This window comes from Artibeus jamaicensis, unplaced genomic scaffold (assembly GCF_021234435.1).
Source record: "Artibeus jamaicensis isolate MK-2021 breed Jamaican fruit bat unplaced genomic scaffold, CSHL_Jam_final contig_558, whole genome shotgun sequence".
NCBI classification, from domain to species: Eukaryota; Metazoa; Chordata; class Mammalia; order Chiroptera; family Phyllostomidae; genus Artibeus; species Artibeus jamaicensis.
In genome coordinates this window covers 1,338,671-1,363,563 of record NW_026521886.1, presented here as the reverse complement: position 1 = coordinate 1,363,563, position 24,893 = coordinate 1,338,671, and the positions used below count along the sequence as shown (strand labels likewise).

General features: G+C 42.5%; 2 protein-coding genes across 2 annotated transcripts in view; one reads left to right on the top strand and one right to left on the bottom strand.

Moving 5' to 3' along the window:
• LNP1 (leukemia NUP98 fusion partner 1) overlaps positions 1-22,032 on the bottom strand; it is a 40,943-nt gene extending 18,911 nt beyond the window's left edge. The window contains exons 1-4 of the mRNA XM_053670241.1: positions 21,873-22,032; positions 5,064-5,577; positions 4,365-4,511; positions 2,970-3,164 (exon numbers count right to left, since the gene is read on the bottom strand). Of these exons, the coding sequence (XP_053526216.1) occupies positions 2,970-3,125 (156 nt within the window). The 5' untranslated portion in view covers positions 3,126-3,164; positions 4,365-4,511; positions 5,064-5,577; positions 21,873-22,032. The remainder of the gene's footprint in view (positions 1-2,969; positions 3,165-4,364; positions 4,512-5,063; positions 5,578-21,872) is intronic.
• Positions 22,013-24,893, top strand: part of TOMM70 (translocase of outer mitochondrial membrane 70) — a 37,197-nt gene continuing 34,316 nt past the window's right edge. The window contains exon 1 of the mRNA XM_037160842.2: positions 22,013-22,643. Coding sequence (XP_037016737.2) covers positions 22,317-22,643 — 327 coding nt within the window. The 5' untranslated portion in view covers positions 22,013-22,316. The remainder of the gene's footprint in view (positions 22,644-24,893) is intronic.

The window sequence follows — 24,893 nt, the reverse complement described above, 5'->3', positions numbered from 1 at the left end:
CTCTAGGGAAATTGAAGGATAATTTAAACTATTAACCTAAACGACCTTTCAGCTGGGGAAATAAGTGGGCCCTGCTCTGTTGTACTGTCCCACTGGGTCCATGGGAAGCCACCATGAGGACCCCGTCCTAAGCCACAATGAGGTGAATGAAGGAGAGCTGTGAGAAAAACTTCTGGACCTTGTGAGGGCCCAACCTTCTCCTTGAGAACGATTCAAGGACTTGTCTCACTTATTCAGAAACTGAAGTAGCCAAACTCAGCTCATCCAAACCACACACCACTGAGATGAAACCCCAAATGCCTTTAAATTTGATTTGGTATAGCAACAATTTTTCCTGCTAGGTTGCCGCTGTCCAGTGGTCATCATTCTTGGTGTGAACATGTCTTAGTCAACTCAGGCTGCTGTAACAAAATACCATGGACTGGGTGCTTACACACCAGAAATTTATTTCTCACAATTCTGGAGGACTATGAAGTTCAAGATCAAGGTGATAGCTGATTCAGCTCCTGGTGAAAGCCCTCTTCCTGGCTTGAATATGGCTACATTCTTTCTTTGTGCCCATTTGGCCTTTCCTTGGTGCAGGCTTGTGAAGGGAGAGACAGAACAAGCTCGCTGGTATCTCTTTTATAAGAAGAAGAAAAGGGTAAGCTTTTCTCAAGTTATTTTCATTGACCTCAGAGCGAAACAGAAAAATTAAATCCTGATTGTTCTCATATCACTAATACGAGAAAAATTTGAACACATCTTAGAGTCAGGAAAACTTAAGTATCCAAGTGTGGATTCACTTCACAAATATATGTTACTATGTGAAGAAAGATAAAGAGCCAGACTCCCTGTTTCCCAGGACTCTGATGCCCACATCGCCCTGGGTCCCCTGGTCTGTGTTCTGTTTGTGCTCTCTCTATTCTGTTCAGTCGGGTCGTCGTTTTATTCCATGTCTCGTCTCCTTAAACAAAAACATGCTTTCTGCATGTTGGTCTGATGACTGTGGAATTCATTATTGGCTTAGATAATATGAGCAGGTTAATTCAGGCAAATGCCCCAAACCAGTACATGGTGTCCAAAAAAATGTATATGGACACCATGTCAAACTGGTGCAAAATGATACATAACAAATTCTGCTACACCCTTATAATGTAAGGCAAAGAAAAATGCAGCCTAAAATTTGATTCCCTAAATAAAATAGAGTATCTCATTTTTTAAAGTCTAACAGAGAGTAAAATTTATTTAAGATATTATAGTTTATGTCACATATCTTCCTTTGTTTTAGTATTTTCTGTGGCTCCAAAAAGCTGTTGGGATAATCTTAAATCAAATTTTTTTCTCTTTGTTTCTCCCTGGAAACTAGAAACTAATCATACCCCTGGCTCACACATTATGAACACCTCACCTGACGTGGAACATAGAGATTAAAATGAGAGTGTGATAAGCAGGTGTTTGTTTTATAACAGGATCACAGAGAGTTGAGCAAGAAGGGCTCTCAGAGATCATCCAGTCCAATCTCTTTTCCACTTAAGGAGCCTGAAGTTCAAAGAGGTGTTAAAACACGCCCTTTGTCCTTGAGCATACGTTTGATAAGAGATATAATTTCAAATATTTGTGTCTCAAAGAAGTCTCATTCCTGCTCTGGCTGGTGTGGCTCAGTGGATTGAGTGCCCACCTGTGAACCAAAGGGCTGCCAGTTTGATTCTCAGTCAGGGCACATGCCTAGGTTGCGGGCAGGTCCCCAGTGGGGGACACGTGGGAGACAACCACACATTGTTTCTCTCCCCCTCTCTCTCCCTCTCTCCCCCTCTAAAAAGAAATAAACAAAATCTTAAAAAAAGAAAAAAAGTCTCATTCCTCCACCTTGCTGATTACTGGGAATCAAAGAGGCTGCCTTCCACACTTTAACACAGAGGCATTATGCATCTGAGAACTCTGGAGCAAAAAATAAAATAAACTAAAACAAAATAACACCCCAAAACTCACTTGGTTCTGGGGTTGGAGGAGGATTCTCTGGTAGCTGGAATTCTAAGTGACTTACAAAAAAGAAAAGCTAGAGTAACACTGTGAAACACCACACACAGTGAAGCAGAGGACGTTTATGTTCATTGCGGAGTCTTCCACCACCACAGCTGAGTTGAGCAGAGAGAACCCTGCCCGCAGGTACCTGCTGATGAGTCCACACCTCATCAGGCCCACCCTTCTCCCTCTCAGGATCTTTCCTGCTCACATCTGACTCCCTGGGCACTGGGTGTTCTTCCGAGAGAGGCGCAGGAAGGGAGTGTTGAGGATGGGAGAATCTGGGCTTCCTCTCCCATCAGGAAACCAAATGGGAACCAGAAGAAAAAGTCTATCAAATTTGTCAAAGGGGGTGATTTATTATCTGGAATCCCCAGTTTTTTACAAGTCACCAAATAATGAAGCAATTTTCATTATTTCAGAAAGACTGTTGAAGCCCTGGCCGGGCAGCTCAGGCCTCTAGATCTGTCAAGGTTGAGGGTTTGATCCCAGGTCAAGACACAGACAAGAATCGAGCAATAAGTAAGTGGAGCAACAAACTGATCTCTCTCTCTCCCTCTCTCTCTTCCAGTCTCTCTAAAATCAATTTAAAAAAAAGACTGTTGGAAATCATACATTGATCCATACCAATGCTACACACACTATAGCATCAACTTTCTTTCCTTTGACTTCAATTATATTGTCACTCAGTAGGATTATCTCAGGCTTATCAGGAGCTCTGAATAGAAGTTACAGATATCTTAGGCTACTAAAAATGAAGAAATCATTGCCGAATAGGAGAAAAATAGGTCCCTTGGAGGACCAGAGAAAACAATAAAAGGTATTTTTGTAGATGAAAAAAGATTTGGAAGTACTGATTTGCAACCAAATAAAACTTTGTACCAAAGGACTCTTCAAATTATCTAAGAGCAACCCCCTCCCCCACTCAGAGTCCAGCTCTCCCCTGTTCCATGATGACAACTCACTGGGCAGGGCAAGGAAGCTTTCCTGTAACTGGTGTCTTGTGATCCATGGCGGTCCCGGAGTCCTCTCTCTTCCTCCTCCATCCAGCTGTGACCCCAGAAGCTGCTCATCCATTTGGCAAAAGTCACATCATCATCATCATCATCTTTATGCTCCATGTAAAGGTGATTCAAAATATTCAAGGCCCGCTCCTAAATCTGGCAGAGAGACATGTCATCAAACTCAGCTGACCTGATGAAACCCAGGATCTCCCAAATCTGAAACTAACTGGTATTTTCAAATGGTCTCCAATAATGGGATCCTTAACGGAGATTTACTAAACAACCCCTTCACCATAAGGCAGCCTCTGGCAATGTCTATTTATAAACTGTGCAACCCACATGCCCCTCCCCTCCCCGTCTTTTTAAATTGAGAGGCTTTTTAATCCTCCCATTGCTGGGGCTCCTGCCTCACAGCCTAAGGGTGGGGAGCACAGTCCACTGCTTGATTTTCCCAGGGCTCTGCCGCCGGTGGCATGTGATGGCATCTCCAGCTGTCAGTGATGATGGTGCATGACCCTCATAACATGCCTATCAGCCCCAGGGAGGCTTGAAAATGGGGCCACTGACAAGGGACGGACTGACCGCAGCCTGCAAGCTATTGGCATGTCATATCCAGAGCTGGCTACTCTCCTAATCAATAAGTTTGATGTTGATATAAACCCAGCTCCTGGGGCAAACAAGACAGGTTTTTAATTGGCATTATTTATACATATACACATGCAAATAAGTTACATGTAAAGTATACAAATCTTAAGTGCATGATCTGGTGAATTTTCACACACATTTAACCCTGTGTAACCACCACTGTGCAGCTGAAGACAGAGCATTTCCAGCACCCCAGCAGGCTCCCTCTCCCCTCTTTCCCATCCTTCATCCCTCCCCAAAATTACTTCTGACCTCGGTCGTCATAGATGAATTCTGCCTGCTTTCGAACTTCCTTTCAGTGGAATCATACAGCATGTGTTGCTCTGTGTCATTCAAAACTGTGTTGGTGAGATTTATCCATGCTTTTGCAGTGCAGTAGTTCATGCTGCATAGTATTGTAATGTATGAATATGGCCCATTTTTTTCAATCTACTGCTGATGGTTGTTTGTGGCTGCCATTCGGACTTTCCAGTGGGGCTATTAATATAACTGAAGCTTCTATGAACATCATGGCCCCTGGCCTTTAGTGACCTTTTTTTTTTTCAAAGTAAGGAGAATTATTACATATATGGAACCTCTACTTTGTGCTAGGTACAGAATCAAATATCTTACATATGCTGTTTTCATTATAACCACCCTGTGCCTGGGAGATTTGTATCACATTTTGTGGTGGAAGAAATTGAGGTCATCTCATGCCCAAGGGGGAATTACCACTAAGCAGCACAGCCAAGTTGGAAGCATGCAGTAAACCAACAAAATTGAGGCTCTCTTCACACTTCTAGTATTCCAAACAGACCTTTGAAAAATCTTGAATTTTCAAAGAGGTATTCTTGGCCATTTTCCATGTGAAAATTCTTCCTTGAGCGCAAAAAGGAAGACAATTGTCACCAATGTTCCTAGAGCATGTTACCCCAAGTTGTCAGTTACTAAAGGAAAGTAAGTAACCAAAGTATAAAGTGGTTTGCAACATTTTCATTTCTTGTTTTAAAGAGAGATGCGCGCTGGTTATTTTGTAATGTGAATGAAAAAGGGGTCACATACTAAACCTGACAAGCTCAGGGGAGGCCTGCATGGTGGGACCTGCAAACTCAGAGACCTAAAGTGACCCCAAGGGATGGCCTGAACATAAAACTTCCTAATTAAAAACGAGTGCTGGTAGTAGTCATGTAACAGGCAGGCCCTAGCTTCCTTGACAAAGGCCAGTCTTTACCTTAACTGAGCCTAGTTATTGTCTTTTGCACCTAAGATTACACACCCTTGGAATGTCAGAGCAATCCCCTTTTGCTGGACCCCTCAGGGTACACCCATTGCTCCAGCACACCAGACTAGAGAAGCCCTCTTTGTTATCTTGTTCCCCTCATACCCTCTCAATGTGCTATAAATGTTCATCGTTAACTGTCCCATACTCACCAGTGGGAAAGACGAGTTTTTCTGTTTTATCCTTTATCCAACCACAGAGGTCTTCCTGCTTCGCTTTCTCCTGCCTCCTTAACCTACCATCAGTGAATCTCACCGTAACCCTCCTTCTCTCCTCCTCTGATTGTAATGTATAAAATACATCGTAAAAAAAGCCGTAACACTGTCATTCCCCACAGCATTTTCTCAACCCATTGAGATTTCGCTTCCCAGCAATTGTCGCCAGTTTGGTGCAAATAAACTCATAAATTCTCTGCAGGTTTGGACGTTTCTTACGCCAACAGTAATTTTAGTGAGACAACAGAGGAAGCCTGCTTCTCAATGACCCAGACGAGAAAGGGACAGTGGTAACCAGATGCTGGCACAGTCGTTGTCTCTGTTGTCAGAGAAAGGAATAAGATGACTTCTCTTGCCAGGGCAGGCCCAGGTCTGTCCACAAAAGTTGGCTATGAATTAACATCTTTTTTTCTGGTCCTTTTAAGACAAGGGTGACTTTTTTTTCCAATTTCTGAAACAGAAATAAATAAATCTATGGTCAGGGGATGGAGAAACAGGAGCAGATAATATCTAATTATTGCTTTAAACTATTTTGAGGAAAAGAAATAGGACTTGATTTTAAAACCCCTCTGAATGACATCTGTCTCAGAGTTGTGAACTCTTCCTTCCTTTAGTGCCTTGTAGACAGACAGAAACTATTTAGATGTTGGAAATAGCTTTATTATGAGGAATTGGCTCATGCAATTACAGAGCCTGAGGAGCCCCACGAGCTGCCATCTGCAAGCTGGAAACCCAGGAACACCAGTGGTGTAATTCAGCCCAACTCCAAAAGCCTGAGATCCAGGGAGGCCCATGGTCTCCCTCCCAATCCCAGGGCAGAAGACAATGAAATGAGATATCTCAGCTCAAGTAGTGTGGCAGGAAAAAAAATGGGCAAATTCCTCCTGCCTTTTGTTGCATTTAGGCCCTCAGTGGATTAAATAATGATGCCCACGCACACTGGAGAGAGCAATTTAATTTACTGAGTCCACGGGTTCAAATGCTCATCTCATCTAGAAACGCCCTTACAGACTCACTCGGAAATAATGGTCAATGTGGGCACCCCTAGGCAGTCACAATGACATGTAAAATGAACCATCACAGGCCCTAATCCTGTTCACCAGAGCTTCCACCCTCATGATCCATTTACCTACCAAAGACCCAACCTCCAAACGCCACCCCACTGTGGATTAGGCTCCAACATGTGAACTTTGGAAGATCACAGACATTCAGGGCAGCCTATATGACCAGCACCCAGTAACAACCCTGGGTACTAACAAGTCTCTAATAAGCAGAGAAAACATTTCACGTGTGTTCCCACCACTCATTGCCGGAGGAAGATAAGCACATCCTATGTGACTTTTGAAAGCTTGTTTCTGGCTTCCTCTGGATTCACCCAATATGCCTCTCTCCTTTCATGATTTTGCTTTGTAACCCTTTGGTGCAATAAATCATATCCATAAGTACAACTATATGCTGAGTCTTGTAAGTTCTAGCAAATTCCCAACCTAGGGCTGACAGCTGGTGTCAGGAATAGGACTTCCTAAACCCCCCGACTCACTGAAATGTGGCATAAGCAGTGTTTGGGGAAAAGAAGGATGAGGGGGACACGGGATGAACCTTAGATGTCCGGCAGTGACATAGCCATCTGTGGTATGAAGTAGCTGCTGAAATGACGTCCATTGGGAGGTAAAATTACCTACGTAATTTAAAAATGATAGATCCAGCCCTATGAGAGCTGGCTCATCAGATCCATTGGCTGCTTTGGCCATGGTAGCTAAAGTTAAGGAATTAAAAAGCACAGTCTGGTTGATGTTTGTGGATTTCATTCTCTCCTCTCAGTGGGAAGGAAAGGCCCCAAAATTTCCCCAAAAATGTTACAGGTGATCCAAAATGGTAAATCTTTGTATCAATCTCTCCTTCGAGTGGGAGGGAGGAAAATTAAGTCAGTTCCAAGGCTGGAGCAAACTGTAGCTAAATCAGAAAAGAAGGAGGGGGTGGGGAATAACTGTCCACCGGTGCGACAGCTCCCTGGATTCAGGCTGGGACCCCAGGCAACCCCGAAAGTGCTGAGTTTGCTGCTCGGGGTTTGAGTAAACTTGAAATGGAAAAAAGAGAGAGAGAGACTTTAAAAATGGCTTTTTGTCTTGTAGCTACTGCTTCTGGATGTATGACGAAAAACTGATGTAAAATATTACATGCCTATATTGTCCTCAAAGCCAGGGATTTGCCCAGTCAGGGGAAGCTGCCCTGTAAAAGGTGTTAGTACAACGTGACTTCCTGTTTTTTGCTGCTAGTGGATGGGTTAAAATTTAAACCCTTTGAATATCTGAGTGCTGAAATCTCCATAACTAATTATGTTTGCTATGATTTTCACTTGCTGGAGGCTATGGGAAAAGGTAGACAACGTAAATGGAAAACACACTTTTGGAGTTTTAAAATGCAGTTTTTAGCAAACTAAGAGGACAGCTAGATCAGGAGCAGAACCATAGAAATGAAGATCTCATGGAGAGTTAGCAACAGAGGAGTGGGAGAAGGAGAAGAGGAGGAGAAGGTACAGAAAATAAGTAGCATAGATGGTAGGTAGAAAATAGACAGGGAGAGGGCAAGAATAGTAGGGGAAATATAGAATCTAAAGAACTTGAGACACGTGGTCATAAACTAAAGGGGGGAATGGTTGGGAGGGGTGTGCAGGGTAGAGGGGAAAGAAGGGGGGAAATAGAACAACTGTAATGGCATAATCAATAAAATATATTTAAAAAATAAAAAATAAAATGCAGCTTTCAGTTTGCTAAGTTCTTGTAAAATCAGTTGTCTGACCTGCAGAAGCTGATGATTTTCCAGCCTAAGATGCATACTTTAGAGTGGGTCGGTTTGGACTCTAAAACTGGCAAGACAGAAAGGGCTTAGAAGGACTGGAGCCTCACTGCCTGACCCTGTGGTCTCTCAGTGTTTCTGCGGCTGGAAAAGAAGTCACTGGTCTTTTGGAATTCTGAATCCAGAGCCCCTCAGTCCTGGACCCAAGGGCGGGCAGAAACCTGGTAATATCTGTGGAGGACTATTCTAATCTCTGAACACGGACATAGTGCCAGCGAACAGAACCAAGAGTCTGGGACCAGTGCAGATTTAAGACACCCCTCTGTGGGCCACACATGATACAAACGTCGCTCACAGGGGATGCTGGCAGATGCCCAGGGGGAAACACTTGTTCTCTGAGGGCACTGCCTGAAACCAAGCTGCTGGTGGCTTGATATTTCTAACGAGAGAACTAATTGCATCTGAGATGATTGGTTGCAAGAAACCTAGATTGTTGAAAGCTACAAGTTGGGAGAGCACATCACGGGCAGTGGGACCTCTCCACCCACTCCTGGCAGATGGGACTCTCGATCCTTCTAAGGGACGTCTCACTGCTGTTGGCTGTGTTTGACTTTCCTGATTACTTGAAACTTGCAAGGATGGATGGCTTGCCTGACTGTATTTCACCCACCTTTCTGTTTAGTCAGAGTGTGACTGTTAAACAGATCTGTCCCCAAAGACAGACTATTCTTTTCTAGACTGATTATTAAACAAATAATTGGGACAAAAGGGGTGGGGGTTATATAGTACATTCTGAAAGCTTCTGAAAATTTAAGATTTTGTCCTAACTCATTTCTAAACATGAAATCTTTCTGGGTCTCCAAAGAACTCCCTGGTAAACACTTTGGTTTTACCAAAGTGTTGCTCAGTTTTAATTTATTGATTTTAAAGAGAGAAAGTGAGAGAGAAAGAGGGAGAAGGAGAGACAGAGAGAAACATCAATTTTGTTGTTCCACTTATTTACACATTCATTGGTTGATTCTTGGATGTGCCCTGACCAGGAATTGACCCCAATACACACTGGAAAATCTTCAGATTATTAAAAGTGCTGAGTCTAAAAAGCCCAATCTGAAAAGAATACATACTGTATGATTTTCTTTACAGAATATTGTTTAACTAACACAATCTTAGAGATGAAGAACAGCAGTCGCCAAAGATTAGGGATGAGGGCGGGGTTGTGGCTATAAAAGTCTAGCATGAGGGAGCTTCGATCAGAAAGATCTGCATGTTGATTGCAGTGGCAGTTACACACAAAGCTATACTCATAAGTGTTAAAACTGCATGAAACTGTAATACACAAAGGAACAAATGTATAGAGAGCTGATTAAGTGCTGTGGATCATATCTGCCAGTTTCTTGGTTCTGATATTGTTCTAGTTATGCAAGTTGTTAACACCAGGAGAGGCGGGGTGAAGGGTACATGTTCCACGTACAGTTACTTGTAACTTCCTGTAAATCCATGATCATTTCATAATACAAGAGGAAAAAATGACCAAGACAAAGAAACTGCTCTAAATAGGTAGCTACAAGATCAAAATGCTATTGAACTACAGGTATTCTGGGAAGACAATAATGAAGGCAGAATTGGTTTTTAATCTCTGAATCCCCACATAAAGATCAAAGAGCCACTGTAGAGGAAAACACCCATGGACAACTCTGCAACAAGTATAGGTGACCTGGTGTCCCCACCCCCGAGTGGAGTGTGAGCGGTCAAACCACCAACAGCTAAGACCTCATATAATTGCCAGTGTAGGAGGAAAAAGAAGGGAGGAACCATCTGCCAGGCCTGGGAACAGGAGAACCACAAAATAGCCAATAGTTTGGGAAGTTCTAGGGACCAATTTTAAAGGGTTAATCTTTTGTCTCTCAACATTGCTGAATTACTTTATTGCTTCCAGTAGATTATACAGTTTCTTGGATTTTAGTGTCAGTCTTTTATCCAGCAACATCACTGAATTATTTTATTGCTGCTAGTAGATTATAGTTTCTTGGATTTTCTGCAGAGGCAACCACATTGTCTACAAAAAATAAAGTTACTTCTTTCTTTCCAATATCATTTTTATTTCCTTATTTTGTCTTATTATTTTTGCCAATACCTTCAGTACTATGCAAAAAAAAACCTATGACTGGTTCTTGACCTCAAAAAGAAAACTAACATTTCACTGTTAAGTATGATATTTATTTAGATTTTCTGGTGGTCTTCACTAGGTTTCATAATAAAAATGTTTCTCTAATTGTGTCACAAGAAAATATGGCAAAATGTTAACATTGGTTAAATCTTGGTAGAAGATTGTGGTAAAAATAATCCCAACCTTTTTGCTACTTCTCCCATTGAGGGTTGGAGTCTAATTCACCTCCCCACCAATCTGTGCTAGCCGTAGTAACAAGCTTGACCCTTGGAATGTGGTAGGAGTGATGTTTTAGAGGGCTTTGCAGCCTCTGCCTCAGGCTCTTGGGACACTGTCTGGGAAGCCTGAGTTGCCAGGTGCCACATAAGTCTGCACACCCTTACTGCCACGCTGGAAAGGCCACAAGAAGATGCTCCACTGGAGAGTCCCAGATAAGTCCAGTCTTCAAGGCATTGCCACTGAGGTGTCAGACACACGGTGAAGCCATCTCGAACCTTCCAGACTAAGCCCTTCCATCAGGAGAGTAAACTGTTAATTTAAGACCAGCAGAAAAGCCAACCAAGCCTTGCCCAGATTCCTGAGCAACAACATTGTGAGATGTAACAAAATAGTTGTTTTAAGCCACTAGGTTGTTGGAAGCTGCTACTACTCCGGACAGTATGTTAAGCAGTAATAGAACATAGGTGCAGAAACTATTTTTCAGGGTTTTACATTTTTTCATAATTTGATAAAATTGAGTCTCCTACTCATTTTTGGAGTCGAGGTTATTTTCCATTGTTTAGGAAAACTAAAAAGGTAAAGACAGGAAAGGGTGGCCTAGAGGTTCAGGCTACCCCACCATACCCATGTTAAGATCTGGTCTGTGTAACCAGGGTTACGAGTCTAATGGAGTGAATTAGAAAATGGTGCCCCTACACAGGTGGACACTCCACTGCAGGCCCATCACTTGGTGACGGCATCTCCATGCAAATCAGGGAAGGGAGGGCCTTCCCCAAGGCAGACAGAGCCTGACACCAGACTGTGATGAACAAAGTGCAAGCTGGACCTCAGCATCCTTGTTCGGGGACAATTTAGTATAACCTGTGTGTGACATCTTTATAATTTAAAGTGCAAGGCAACATTTCTACATTTGCAAATGACACAATTTCTTGTGGGTGGCAATGAGCTAAGTTGATGAGGATGGAAAAATCTCATAAATCTCTGTGAGTGGGCAGAAAGGTAGCAAATGAGCACATTAAAGCATAATGTGAGTTATCAGTCATAGCTAAGGAGAGGAAACTGGGGTTACTGTAGATTGTTCACTGAAGATAAATGCAGAGGCTCCTTCTGACAGTAAAAAGAGCAGACACTTAATTGAATCACAAAGTGACATTCCTCCTGAGAAGCAAAGCATTACCGCCCACCCGACTGATGCCTTGATAGAAGTTGAATAAGGCAGAAACCATCAGAAGAAAGACTAGAGAATACTTAGCAGCATGAGGACTCAGAGGTAACAGGGACTTCTATAGATCATGAGTGGAACACAGGACAAACCAAGCAGATCCCAACGGGGGCAGCTGCACCAGTGGAGCTAACGGCAGTGGCTGCACACAGCATGATTAGGACCGGGAGCTAGGATCTGTGATGATGGTGGTGATGGAGGGAGCAATGAGTTGATTTCCCAGCTGGTATGGATGGCTGGATAGCGTGGTGGTGCCGGACCTTTAATGTTGGCAACCATGTAATGGAGATAAAGCAGCAGTTAGGAATGTGTTCAACAAATACTTCACCATGGTGAAGTTTCATGGTGGGCAGATAAGTTAACAAACACCTATTATATGCCCCGCCTCATAATAAAGATAGCAGCACAAAGATGATTAAAACCTGGTCCCCACCCTTCAGTAGCACACATGGGAACAACTGTGGCAATGGGGTCGTTGTGAGGAAGAAATATGAATTGTACGGTCCGATGCAAAAAGAGAACACGCACTCCTCTGCTCTGACATACAGCATTAGAGGTGGCACTGGACTAGGCCCTGCATAAGATACAAATCAGACCCGGATCCTGGTCTGGGATGCTCATAGTCCAGTAGATGAGGTAGGGCAATTGTATAAAACAAGGTAGAAAGATGGGTTTTAAGAAAATTTCAGAAAAAAATATTTTGGGAGTTTAGAGAAAGGCTCACATATAGTAAGCACTCAATATTGCTTTAAGTGAATGAACACTCTACCTATTTTGCCCTGAATGCCGTATTTTTCTTCCTTGATACCCTTCTATATCACTCGCTCAAATCAGTATTTATGCTGCTATAACCTGAATGCTTGTGTCCTCCAAAATCCCGATGTTGAAGCCCTAACCCCAACTCGGTGGTATCTGGAGATATGTCCTTTGGGAGGTAATCAGGGTTAAATGGATTTATGGGGGTGGCCTGGTCTGGTGGGATAAGTGTGCTTAAAGGAAAGGGCACTAAAGAGCTTGCTCTCTCCCCTGGTGAGCACACACACACACACACACACAAAGAGGTCATGTGAGAACACAATGACAAGGTGGCCGTCTGCAAGCCAGGAATGGAGCCCTTACCAGAAACAGAACTGGCCAGAACCTTATCTTGGACTTGCTTCCAGAACTGTGAAGTGAACTTTTGTTGTTTACGCCACCCCATCTGTGGTATGTGTTTATAGCAGCCCTAGCAAACTAACAGATGGTGGTACCCCTGCCACAATCTGGCTCCTGCCCCCACCCCAAGTTCACGTCCTTCTCTCATGCGAAATACATTCATTCCATCCCGACAGCTCCGAAAGTCTTAATTCATTGCAGCATCCACTCTAAATCTAAAGTTCAAAGTTTCATTTAAAGATTTAAAAAAATTTATTTTTAGAGAAAGGGGAAGGGAGGGAGAGAAACATCAATGTGTGAGAGACACACAGGTCAGCAGCCCCCCATATGCTTCCAACCAGGGACCCAGCCTGCAACCCAGACACACGCCCCAACTGGGAATTGAACTGGCGACCTGTCGGTTCACAGGCCAGTACTCAATCCACTGAGCCACACCAGTCAGGGCTCACTTAAATATCACCTAAAATAAGTATGGGTAAGACTTGAGATACGATTCACCCTGAGGCAAAATTCTTCTCCAGCTGTGAACCTATAAAACCAGTTATGTGCTTCCAAATTACAATAGTATGACAGGCATGTTGTAGACATTACCATTCCAAAAGGTAGAAATAGGAAAAAAGGAAGGGTGATGGGTCCAAAGCAAGTCTAAGACTTAGCAAGGCAATTCCATTGGGCCCACTGGGGTGGCAGTGTCACCCCCACAGTCCTAAGGTGGGTGGGGGGCAGCCCTGCCCATGCAGCTCTCTGCACAGGTGGCCCTGGCCCTGAAGCACTGGGCAGGACGTCCTGGAGCCCAGTCTCACAGTTTAAAATAGAGGTGGAACCAGCTCTGCCCCTAGTTCTGTGGTGGGAGTGGCGGCCTGAATCTAGTAGGCTTTGGGTCATTTGTTCCATTTCTTGAATAATAAAGAATATTCATCGCCGAATAGCTCTATGGTCCCATCCTGTAAAATATCCTAAGTCTGATAGCCTTCCTTCATTCCGTCCCATTTTTAGGCCTCCTTAGTCCCACCTGGCAGTGTTTCTGCTGATCTAATCCCATCTCTATCCCTGGCTTCTGCTGACATGGATGGTTACGTCCTTGAGTCGAAGTCATGATCTATGCAATGGTTAAGCCGTGCCCCAAGAGTTCTCTTCAGAACAAGCTTTCTTGTTTATTTGCAGTAGGTAGGCTGGGAGTTTTCCAAATTTCCAAGTTCTGGTTCCTTTTTACTTAACAGTTCCTTCTTCAATTCACCTCTCACCTCTTGCATTATACTATGAGCAATAAGGACAACACAAGCAATACTTTCAATACTTTGCTTAGAAGTCTCCTCTGCTAAATATTCAATTTCATCACTTGAAAGTTCTATCCTTTACAACACAACAGAACACAATTCAGCTAAGTTCTCTGCCATGTTATAACAAGTATCACTTCCCTCCAGTTTTCAGTAACCTGTTTCTCATTTCTGTCCAAGACGCCACTGGAATGGTGTTTTAACATTCATATTTCTACCAACATTTGTTAGTGATGTATATATTTCTGTAAGAAGGTGGAGTTTTATCTCCAGTTCTTTGCTTTCTGAGCTCTCATTAAAATCACCTTTAATGTCCTTATACTTACCAACAGTTCCCTCATAGCAATTGTGGCTGTTTCTAGCATACACTTAAAAACTCTTCCAGCCTCTACCCACATCTCCAATGCCACATCCCCATTTTCAGGTATTTGTGACAGCAGCATTCCACTCTCAGTGCCCAAATCTGTATTACTCAGGGATCTCTGGAGAAAATGAACTGATTGGAGTTATATAAAAAATAATGAATGGACTCATGAAATTATAGAGACTGAGAAGTCCCATGATCTGCAGTCAGCAAGCTGAAGACTCAAAAGAGATGAGGGTGTAAGTTCCAGTCAGAAGGCTGGCGATCTCAAGTCCAAATTTTCTAGTGATCTGTAGTCCAAAGGCAGGAAGAGATCAATGTCCCAGCTCAAGGCAATCAAGCAGCTGAAGTTCCCTCTTACTCAAGGGAGGGTCAGCCTTTTTGTTCTACTAGCCCTTCTTTATTCATTCAAAAACATCCTCAAAGATCCTTCCAGAATAATGTTTGACCAAATATTTGGACACTTCATGGCACAGTCAAGTTGACACATAAAATTAACCATTACACTGACTATATTTTGGTCTCTGGGAGGACAAGAGGAACAAAGTTTCTCTCCTCATGGAGCCTATAGCCTATTCACAGGCCACATAAGAGATTTCAAACACTACTAAATTCTTACAATGTGGACCAAGGAAACAAAATGTGTGAGAGGAGGTAAGGGTGTGCAGAAACATTTAACTTTACAGGAATTTGAGAGTCTGAGCTCAATAATAAAGTTGGAACTTTGCCTTGGAAAGACTGATCTAGTATCAAGGTGCAGAATGACACATACACGCACAGAGGATGGGAAGCTAATACAACATTCAGGAAAGATGAGGAGATGAGGGGAAGAGAAAAAAAGGAAGAGACTATTATTTATTGAGTGCCTGTTATGTGTCAGACATACTTTTAAGTGATTACATATATTTGAACTGGGAAGTGGCAGAGGATATGAAAAGGAAGAAAAACGTTTAAAAGATATTGCAAAGAATCATCAAGATTTCACGGCTGATCTTGTGTTTGCATGTGTGTTTATTGGTAGATCCACTTGTGCTTGGGTAGGGTTGAAAAAGAGAAAGGTCCAAAAAAAGTTGAAGGTTTCATTATGGGTACCCAGTAAGGTAATAGTAATATTATGAGGAGAAAACAGATTACACAAAGGGAAACAATGAGAAGGTGATGAGTTAGATATTTTTAAATGAGGCATCCAGGAATTCCGTTCAAGACGGTGGCATAGGTAAACATGGTTGGTAGTCACCTCCTCCCACAACCACATCAAAATTACAACTATAGAACACCCATCATTCAAACCATCTGAAATCTAGCTGAATGGAATTCCTACAACTAAAGATATAAAGAAGTTACATTGAAAATGGTAGGAGGGGTGGAAATGAGGAACAGACAGTGGGTAAAAACTCAAAAGAGATGAGTCTTTTGAGTAGTGGGTAAAAACTGGGAGGGATACCTTGAGTGTAGAAGTCACCCATGAGGAGGGAGGGGTCCAATCCCCACACCAGGCCCCCCAGCCCAGAATTCCAGTGCCAGGAAGAGAAGTCCCCACAACTTAAGGATGTAAAAACCAGTGGAGATTGTGGCTGAGTGAGACAGAGCACTTCTGGAGACCCAGGCAATTTCTTCTTAGAAGGGTCCGTACATGGACTTGATCACACTCACTCACTCTCAGCTCCAGGGCTGAGGCAGCAGCTCAAAAGACAGTGGGGATATATAGGAAGGAACTGAATAGTCTGGTATCAGGGCAAGAGATAGAGAGACAGTTTTCTCTAAGACACAAGTGCTGGCAGAAGCCATTGTTCCTTTTCTGAGTCCTCTGTCCCCACAGAGCCGGCAGGCAAGCATGATATAAGTCTCCATCAACCTGGCTCTTACTACTTGCCCCACCCTGATAATTCCATGAGACCCCACCCCACCCAAGCTATTTCCAGTGTCTTTTCCATATGACTGGTCTGTCTTGGCTCATCCTTCAGTCTTCTAAAATCTCTCAAACAAGCAGCATCTGCCTTTGGCATACCCTGTACCTCTCACTAAGTGGCCCCAGGCCTGGCATCACCAGCAGCCAGCCTTGGTTTGCAGCTTGGCCTCTCCTGGGCACCTCCAAGCCAAGCACAAGTTCTGCAGATTGCTTTAAAGCTCATGCTGTATGGCCCCAGTCATAATACAAGCAGCAGCTGACCTTGGACTGCACCTCCCAGAAGGCCCCAGACCCAACACACCTGGTAGACAACTTCAGCTAACATTAAGCACCACCCAACCACCTCCAGAAGTGACATACTCAAGGGACAGATTCAGTGGGCACCACAGCCCACTGAGGACCTTGGGCTCTACTGAAGTAAGTCCTGCTTCATGGGGTGGGCCTCTGTGCAGCTGATCTTCCATGGAGATAGCAGCCAGTCTTTGCAATTGATCGACCTAGGGGTAAATCCCTCTCATTAACATGCAAACAGCAATCAAGGTCAACTAAAACAGGAGGGTGCAGAGTCCACATGGCAGGGATTTGGGTGAGTGCACCTAGAGTGCCCAGCTCAGGTGGAGAGGAGGCTATGCCACTGGACCATACATGGCATCTACTACTCTACTGAGCCCAGTATATGCAGGAACTCTACCCTCTACATAGAAACAAGCACAGGGAGAATGCCAAAATAAGGAGATAAAGAAACATGTCCCAAATGAAAGAACAGAACAAAACTCAGAGCAAAAAAATCCAAACTAAACTAAATTGAGACTAGCAATTTATTAGATGCAGAGTTCAAAACTTTGATTATAAGGATACTCAATGAACTCAGGGGAGGACAGATAAACTTAAAGAAAACTTCAACAGCCTAAAAAAGGACATGGAAATCATATGAAAGAACTAGTCAGAAATGAAGAACACAGTAACCGAAATGAAGAATAATTTACAGGGAATCAACAATAGAATAGATGTAGCTGAGAATCAAAAGAGCAACTTGTAAAATAAAAAACCAAAAACACCAAATCAGAACAGCAAAAAGAAAAGATCCCCCCCCCAAAAAAAAAACATGAGGAAAGTGCAAGGAGCCTCTGGGACAACTGCAACTGTAGCAATATTCACATCATGGGGGTGCTTGAAGGAGGAGAGAGAGGAAGAAATCAAAAACCTATTGAAAAAATAATGAGAAAAATCTAACTTGGTGAAGGAAACAGACATACAAGTCCAGGAAGCACAGAGAGTCCCAAACAAGATGAACCCAAAGAGGCCCGCACCAAGACATATCACAATTGAAATGCAAAAGATTAAAGACAAAGAGAGAATTTTAAAAGCAACAAGAGAAAAGCAGTTAGTTACCTATAAGGGAGTTACCCTAAAACTGCCAGGTAATTTCTCAACAGAACCTTTGCAGGCCAGGAGTAACTGGCAAAAAATATTCAAAGTGATGAAAATCAAGGACCTACAATCAAGATTACTGCATTAGCAAGGCTATCATTTAGAATCTGAAGACATATAAAGAGCTTCCGAGACAAGAAGTTCATCACCACCAGACCAGTATTACATGCAAATGTTAAAAGGTCTTCTTTAAGAAGAAGGAAAAAAGATTTTAAAAAATCAAGAAAATGTCAATAAGTACATATCAAAACAACTGAATCTGAAAAATAAACAAACAGAATAAAAACAGACTCATAGATAGAGAATATTTTGACAGTTGCCAGATGGGAGGTGTCTGGGGGAACGGATGAAAAAGTTGAAGGGATTAAGCAGTACAAATTGGCAGTTACACAACAGTTATGGGGATGTAAAGTACAGCACAGGGAATATAGTCAATAACATCCTAATAACTATGTATGGTGTCAAATGGGTGCTAGATTTATCACGATGATCACTTAGTAAGTTCTATGTCTAACCACTGGGGTGTGCCTCTGAAACTAATGTAATATTATATGTTAACCATAATTTGAAAAATTAAAAAAAAAGTAAAATGATTCATCCAGACAAAGCTGCTCAGTAAGTAGCAGGATATTATAGGGCCAGGGGTGAAAAGATGTTATCTTCAGAGAAATGGTACCTAGAGCAATGAGATGTACTTTGGTTACCCATAGACTGCATACAAAAAAGAGGACAAATCCTTGAGGATTCCTACACTTGTGGAAGACGTAGAGCTTTGCTGTACAATATGATAGCCGTTAGTCATGTGAAGCTCTTTAAATCCATTAGAGTTAAAATGAAAAATTTAGTCACATTAGCTATCAACTGCCACTCGTGGCTAGTGGCTATCATAATGAACATCATAGATAGAAAACATTTCCAACATCACACAAAGTTCTATTGGGCAGCATTTGTCTAGACACTGGTCAGAATGGAAGAAACAGAAAAATTCAGTCTAAAAGCCAGGGAAACAGTGTTTGAAGAAGTAAGTGACCAATGGTATCAAGTGCTTCAATAAAAGCCTATGAAGGCCAAAAACAAACAAAAAACAAATTTAGTGACTTTAAAGTAGTTTCAGACTAGTAATAAACTTAGAAACTAGATTAAAAGAGATTTTGAATGATGGGTGACAAGTAGAGATAACAAGTATAGACATTTCTTTCCAGTAATTTTTTAAAAAGATTTTATTTATTTATTTTTAGAGAAGGGAAGGAAGGGAGAAAGGGAGAGAAACACCAATGTGTGGTTGCCTCTCACATGCCCCCCACTGGGGACCTGGTCCACAACCCAGGCATGTGCCCTGACTGGGAATCAAACTGGCAACCCTTTGGTTCACAGGCTGGCATTCAATCCACTGAGCCACACCAGCCAGGGCTCTTTCCAGTAATTTTTCAGTGAAGAAAAACAGGGAGAATAGAAACCTCAAGAAGAGTTCAGAGAGAACTGAGCTGTGTATGTATGTACTTAATATAAGCACGTTTGTGGACCCACTGGAAGACATACACACCAAATAACCAGCTACCCGTCAGCTTTACCAATCAGAAAACCTTTATGTAAGCAATGGCAATTGAGGGAATAGAATCATATAATTTTAAAGATACGGGGAGCCTTAGAAATCATCTAATCACACAGCTTGGTAGGACTGAAATCTAGAATAAGAACTCAGGTCTGCATGCAACAATTAGACATTCTACCTTATTCAACTGCCTTCTAAGAGACCAGAGAAGAAGTGAAAAAAGCTTCTCCATATTGAGTTCCATTAATCTAGTAAAAAAAGAAAAAATATGTACATATACATATGTTCACATATATAAAACCTCATTTTTTAAAGGTTTTCTTCAAAATTTAGAAAAACAAAGAATTAGCTACTGAGTGTCTACTATTTTATAACAAATTACACTAAAAAGGCCTTAAATATTACCTAACTAAATCTTTAAGATAATCTGAGAGGTATATGTTTTTGCTATTTCACAGCCCAGAAACTTACACATTAGGCCAGAAAGATCACAAAACTAGTAACATTCTTACTCAGTTCTGTACCATAATCAATTCAGACATGATGGAGAAAATGAGAGAAGATATGAATAGGTTCAAGAATTGAAATGAGAATTTTAACAAAGTGTAAAATGAACAAGAGCTAATTCATTTACTGATGCTGATCTCAAAAACAAAGCTCAGCCCTGGCTGGTGCAGCTCAGTGGATTGAGCACCAGTTTGGGAACCAAAGGGTCACTGGTTTAATTCCCAGTCAGGGCACATGTATGGGTTGCAGGCTAGGACCCCAGTAGGGGGCGTGCAAGAGGCAACCACACATTGATGTTTCTCTCCCTCTCTCCTTCCCTTCCCCCTTCTCTAAAAATAATTAATTAAAAAAGACATTTTAAAAAGACAAAGCCAAAAAAGCCAGACCTTCAGATAAATTTTAAACAAATGTTTTAAGAACCTCTAACATTGATTGCCTTTGGAGAGCAGAACTGGGTGGTTGGGGACAGGGGTTGGAGAAAGACTTCACAGTAAACCCTTTGTAACTTTTTTTTTAAGATTATGTTTTTAGAGAGAGGAGAAGGGACGGAGAAAAACATCTATGTAAGGGAGAAACATTGATTAGTTGCCTCTTGTACAATACATGCCTGGACCAGGACCAACCCACAACCCAGGCATGTGCCCACACAGGACTCCATCTGGTGACCCCCTGCTTTGCAGAAGACACCCAACCAAATGGGCCACACAGGTCAGGGCAACCCTTTGTAACTTCTGAGTTGTAGCCATAACAATCTATTATTATCTATCCCAATAAATATCTAAGTTTTTGAAAAACTTTATATGTTTTAGTTTTCACTAATAGTTTAATAGCACTCTAAAATTCCCTATAAGGCTAAAGAAAAATGGAAATTTCAGAAAAATCGTATCTGTTCTGAAAAGGCAAGGGAGAAATTATGTAGAGGAACAGACTTGGTTTGTGAGGTTGGGAATCAGGGAGAGAAGCCCTTTGCCTGCAACGATTACTATTTTACCAACTCAATTCTATTTTTATCATCTTTGGCTCATCTTTACAATCTGTTGCTAAGAAACCCTGTTGCCTGAAAGCAATCTACTAACAGGAACCTATATGAAGCAAGAGAAGAGAAATGATCCTGAAACTTTCAAAGTTGGCTTTAAAAAGCCTCTTTTGGTGCCACTTAATATTATCTTTCAGTATTCATGTAGTGCTACTGTGATGTTGTATATCTTACGTTGTACCCAAGTGATTACTTGTACATTTTAAATATATTTCAGCAATCCGAAATGGGGAGCCAGTTTTGAATTCTATTAATACTTGGCCTTTCCTCTTAAAAATACTATAAATTCCAAACAGTTACTGGCAAAGAAAAAAATCTGTATTTTGAGATCTGGTGCAGCGCACAGGCAAAGGAATTGACCAAGCTGTAAATATGCGAAAACTCAGTATTTTGGGAATGTGGTACGAGCTAATGAGGTAAGAGGACTCACATCTAAGTGCAAAACAAGGACACTGGCAAATCAGAGCTCTGGGGTTGTGGAGCAGAGACATTCCACAGACCATATTGTGGGCTTGGGTGCTGGGCGGACACCAATATATAAATACAAAAAGAAAAGGTGGTAAACTCTGCTACCACCTTCGCGTTGATACCCACAGAGTTCGAGAACGGGGCAACAGCACAGAAACGTCATCGCTTTCGTAATAGGTGCAGACGGGGTGCCGAAGAGACTCCATTCAAGCTACTTCGACTGAGCCAACCTAGATTTTCAGGTTTCAAACCAGTCGGATTTCTGCCTTCTGCTGTTGCCCCAATAGTCTCACATTCGTCCAGACTAAATTCTGGCCATGGTAAAGATAAGATCAATGCTACTGCAGGATATCTTCAGCTTTGATCTTTTTTCTTCCACATCTTTAAAAGTCCTACCAATCCTTTAGTTCCCAAGACACCTAGGAAAAACAACCAAGCAAACAGCCGGGAGACCAAAGGAGCGCCAACGTGGCGGTAACTAGAAAACCAGGGGTCTAAATTCCACCAATAAACTGAGCAACTCGGCCTACGCCCCGCCCACCACCGGCCAGCCAATAACCTTAACAACTCCTCTGCCACTCTCGCCCATTCTTAGGGCCGCTGCTGTCTTTTTTTTTTTTTTCCGCTCTGATCGCGTGCGCACCGTAAAGCCGTCTTTATATGCGCTGCTCCTCGGCTTCGCTAGACATCGACTACCAGCGGAGGACCAAGACCCCAGAAAAGTCTCACGAACAGCAGCGGAGTGAAAAGAAAGAGAATGGACGTCTCTGGACACCCACCTGATGCCCATAGCACGCTGTGGGTCACCCCTTGACCCGGATGTGATTTCCCTCCCGTTTTCCTCCACTTCCTCCTTCTCCCCCTCCCTCTACGGTTAAGGAGGAGGGAGGGGAAAGGCTGGCTAGGTCTGGCCCGGCATGCCCTGGGCTTCCGGTGACCTCTGGCCCTTTTCTGTTGTACGCTCTGGCTTCCTAGCGTGCACACTTGCTCACTACCTTCCTTCCCTCCTTCCAGTTTTCCTTTGCCCGCCGAGTGGTGACTGTGGTACCCGCGACCTGCAGAGAGGCAGTGACGGAGGACACTCGTCATGGCCGCCTCTAAACCTGTAGAGGCGGCGGTAGTCGCCGTGGCTGCGCCTGGCTCTGGTAGTGGGGTGGGCGGCGGCAGTGCGACTGCAGGCCCGGGCACAGGGGGCCTGCCGCGATGGCAGTTGGCGCTGGCGGTCGGGGCGCCTCTGCTGCTGGGTGCGGGTGCCATGTACTTGTGGAGCCGGCAGCGACGGCGCCGAGAGGCCGGGGGTCGAGGCGACGCCAGCGGCCTGAAACGCAACAGTGAACGGAAGACCCCAGAGGGCAGGGCCAGTCCGGCCCCGGGAAGCGGACACCCCGAAGGCACTGGTGCTCACCTGGAAATGGTGAGAAGCAGCCCTGGGCCATGCAAGTGCAGCGGGTGCATCCTTTCCTGGAAGGGTTGTGCCGGTCAGGGGGCTTCCCATCAGACGGCAGCACGTGGGCTTTGGGAGAGTGACTTCTGGCTACCTTTATAGGGAGTGGAGTAGCCCCAGGGCACAGGTTAGCGACCTTCTTTGACAGTTTTCTTTTGCTTTCAGGAAAATATTTTTCTCGGTGACACAGCATTTATCCCTAGCGTGGGGGTCACGGGTAACGTCTGCAAATGTGATGATTGTATTTGATTAATTAGTGAAGGAAACCAAATTCCATTAACGATTGGTACGTCGTGATATGAGTTGCTTTGGTGATATCGAAGGCCTAGAACTTAATCGGTAATAACCTTTTAATAGCGAGCCACTCCCCTTTTTGAAGTGTTTCAAGGTGGGAGATAAGCAAAAACGGTGACTGTTGGTTGGCAGAGTAAAATGGTGTTCATGGGCATTTTTTTTCATCTGTGAGAGGGAGTTTTTAAACATTTTGGGTAGAGACATTTTAAATTCGTTTACTGTACTTTGAAATTTACATGATCAAGCCTGACATGCCTGAAACAGATTCTCTGATGTTAGAGGAAGCACAGGAGTATCAGGTGAACTGCTTAGTGTGTAATTATTAAATCCTTTTGGTATCCAACAGCTGTGCTGGGTTGGGGGGTGGGGTGGGGTGGGGGATTGGCCAGGCTGCGTTTATCACTAGGATTGAGTAGGGTGCAGGGTTTTATCTGAATCTGGGGTTATACAATGGTAGTTCCCCGAGTTAATCAGAGGTCAGAGAAACCTTTAGTCAAATAACTCCTGTATATGTACATTTACAAGTCATTTCCATGTTGAAGATATGTTTAGTTGCTAAGTAGTCAAATTGACTTTAAGGGAAGTTTTGTTGTGGAAATGAGCTACTATAGTTCAGTACTTACTATATGGCCATCACACTAGGCTAGGAGAGAGCCAGATAGTTTTTCCAATAGGAGAGTAAAACATTGCTTCTTAAAAAAAAGTGTGTGCGTGTGTGTGTGTGTATACACACACATGAAAGATGCACTACAGTATGGTGGAAGAACACATGGGCTGTGAGAACTAGGACATGTGCACTTTATATTGGGCTGTCGGACTTGGTTGGGAAAATCATTTTATCTCTCTGACCTTAGTGTCATCCTGTAGATAAAGAGGATTAAGTTTTTTAAAAAGGATTAAAAATTAGATTTCTTACATTTCTTCCAGCCCTAAATGGTGATTCTGAGTGCTGCTAATGAGAGGTAATCAGGGGATTCACTGAATTTGTTATCACTTGTCTCATGTCATTTTAATATGCCTGAAATTCTCTGGTCATTTTTTACTTTATTTTAAATTTAATTTTAATCACAAAAGTAGTGAATGAATGAAAGATACATAAAAGCTCTCAGTGCTATAATAATCACCAAAAATAAAGGTACTTTCTATACTTGAAAATAGGTTTTGATATTTCATTGCAGTTTCAAATCCATGTCATGCATTTGGTATTTGATAGAATTTAGCAAACTCAGTTTCAATTCTTCAGCATTGTCTGGGTCAACACTGATGATTTTTTAAATTTCATGGTGTTTTATAGTTTTATCAAAACTTTTTTTTGTTTGCCTGACTGCCATTAGAAATTAGATCTTAAGATTAACAACTTGTGTGACTCAAAATGCTTTAAAATAACTTACTATTTTTGATCCAAAATAAAACTGGAAAATACTGTTGTATACCTTGTAGAATTTGTGAGCTTATTATACCTATAATCCTGTTTTGAGTTACTAGCTGATTCTTTAGTAAAGCAACAATAAGAATTACCTTTTTTTAATAGAAATTTGTATTTTAACTATTTGTGACCAATAAATACTGGAGGACTTGTCTCTGTTATAGTCTAGTTCTTAGAGTTATTATTAGACTAACTAAATATAATTGGCCTTAATTGTAATTTGTTTGTTATACGTGGTTAGAGAAATTGCTCTCTATTTAAGTAGCACCTTTAAATTGGCAACCTCAGTGAGTTTTGTATTAAGTTGGCCAAAAAGTTTGTGTGTTTTTTTCTGTAAAATAAAATACACATTTTTCATTTTCACCAATAACTTTATTGATTTGGGTATTTTGAGTATGACAGCTATCTCCTACTGTTGGCTTCTCATGGGTAGAGGCCAGGGGTACTGCTAAACATCTTCCAGTTCATGAGACAGCCCCACAGCAAAGAATTATTTGGCC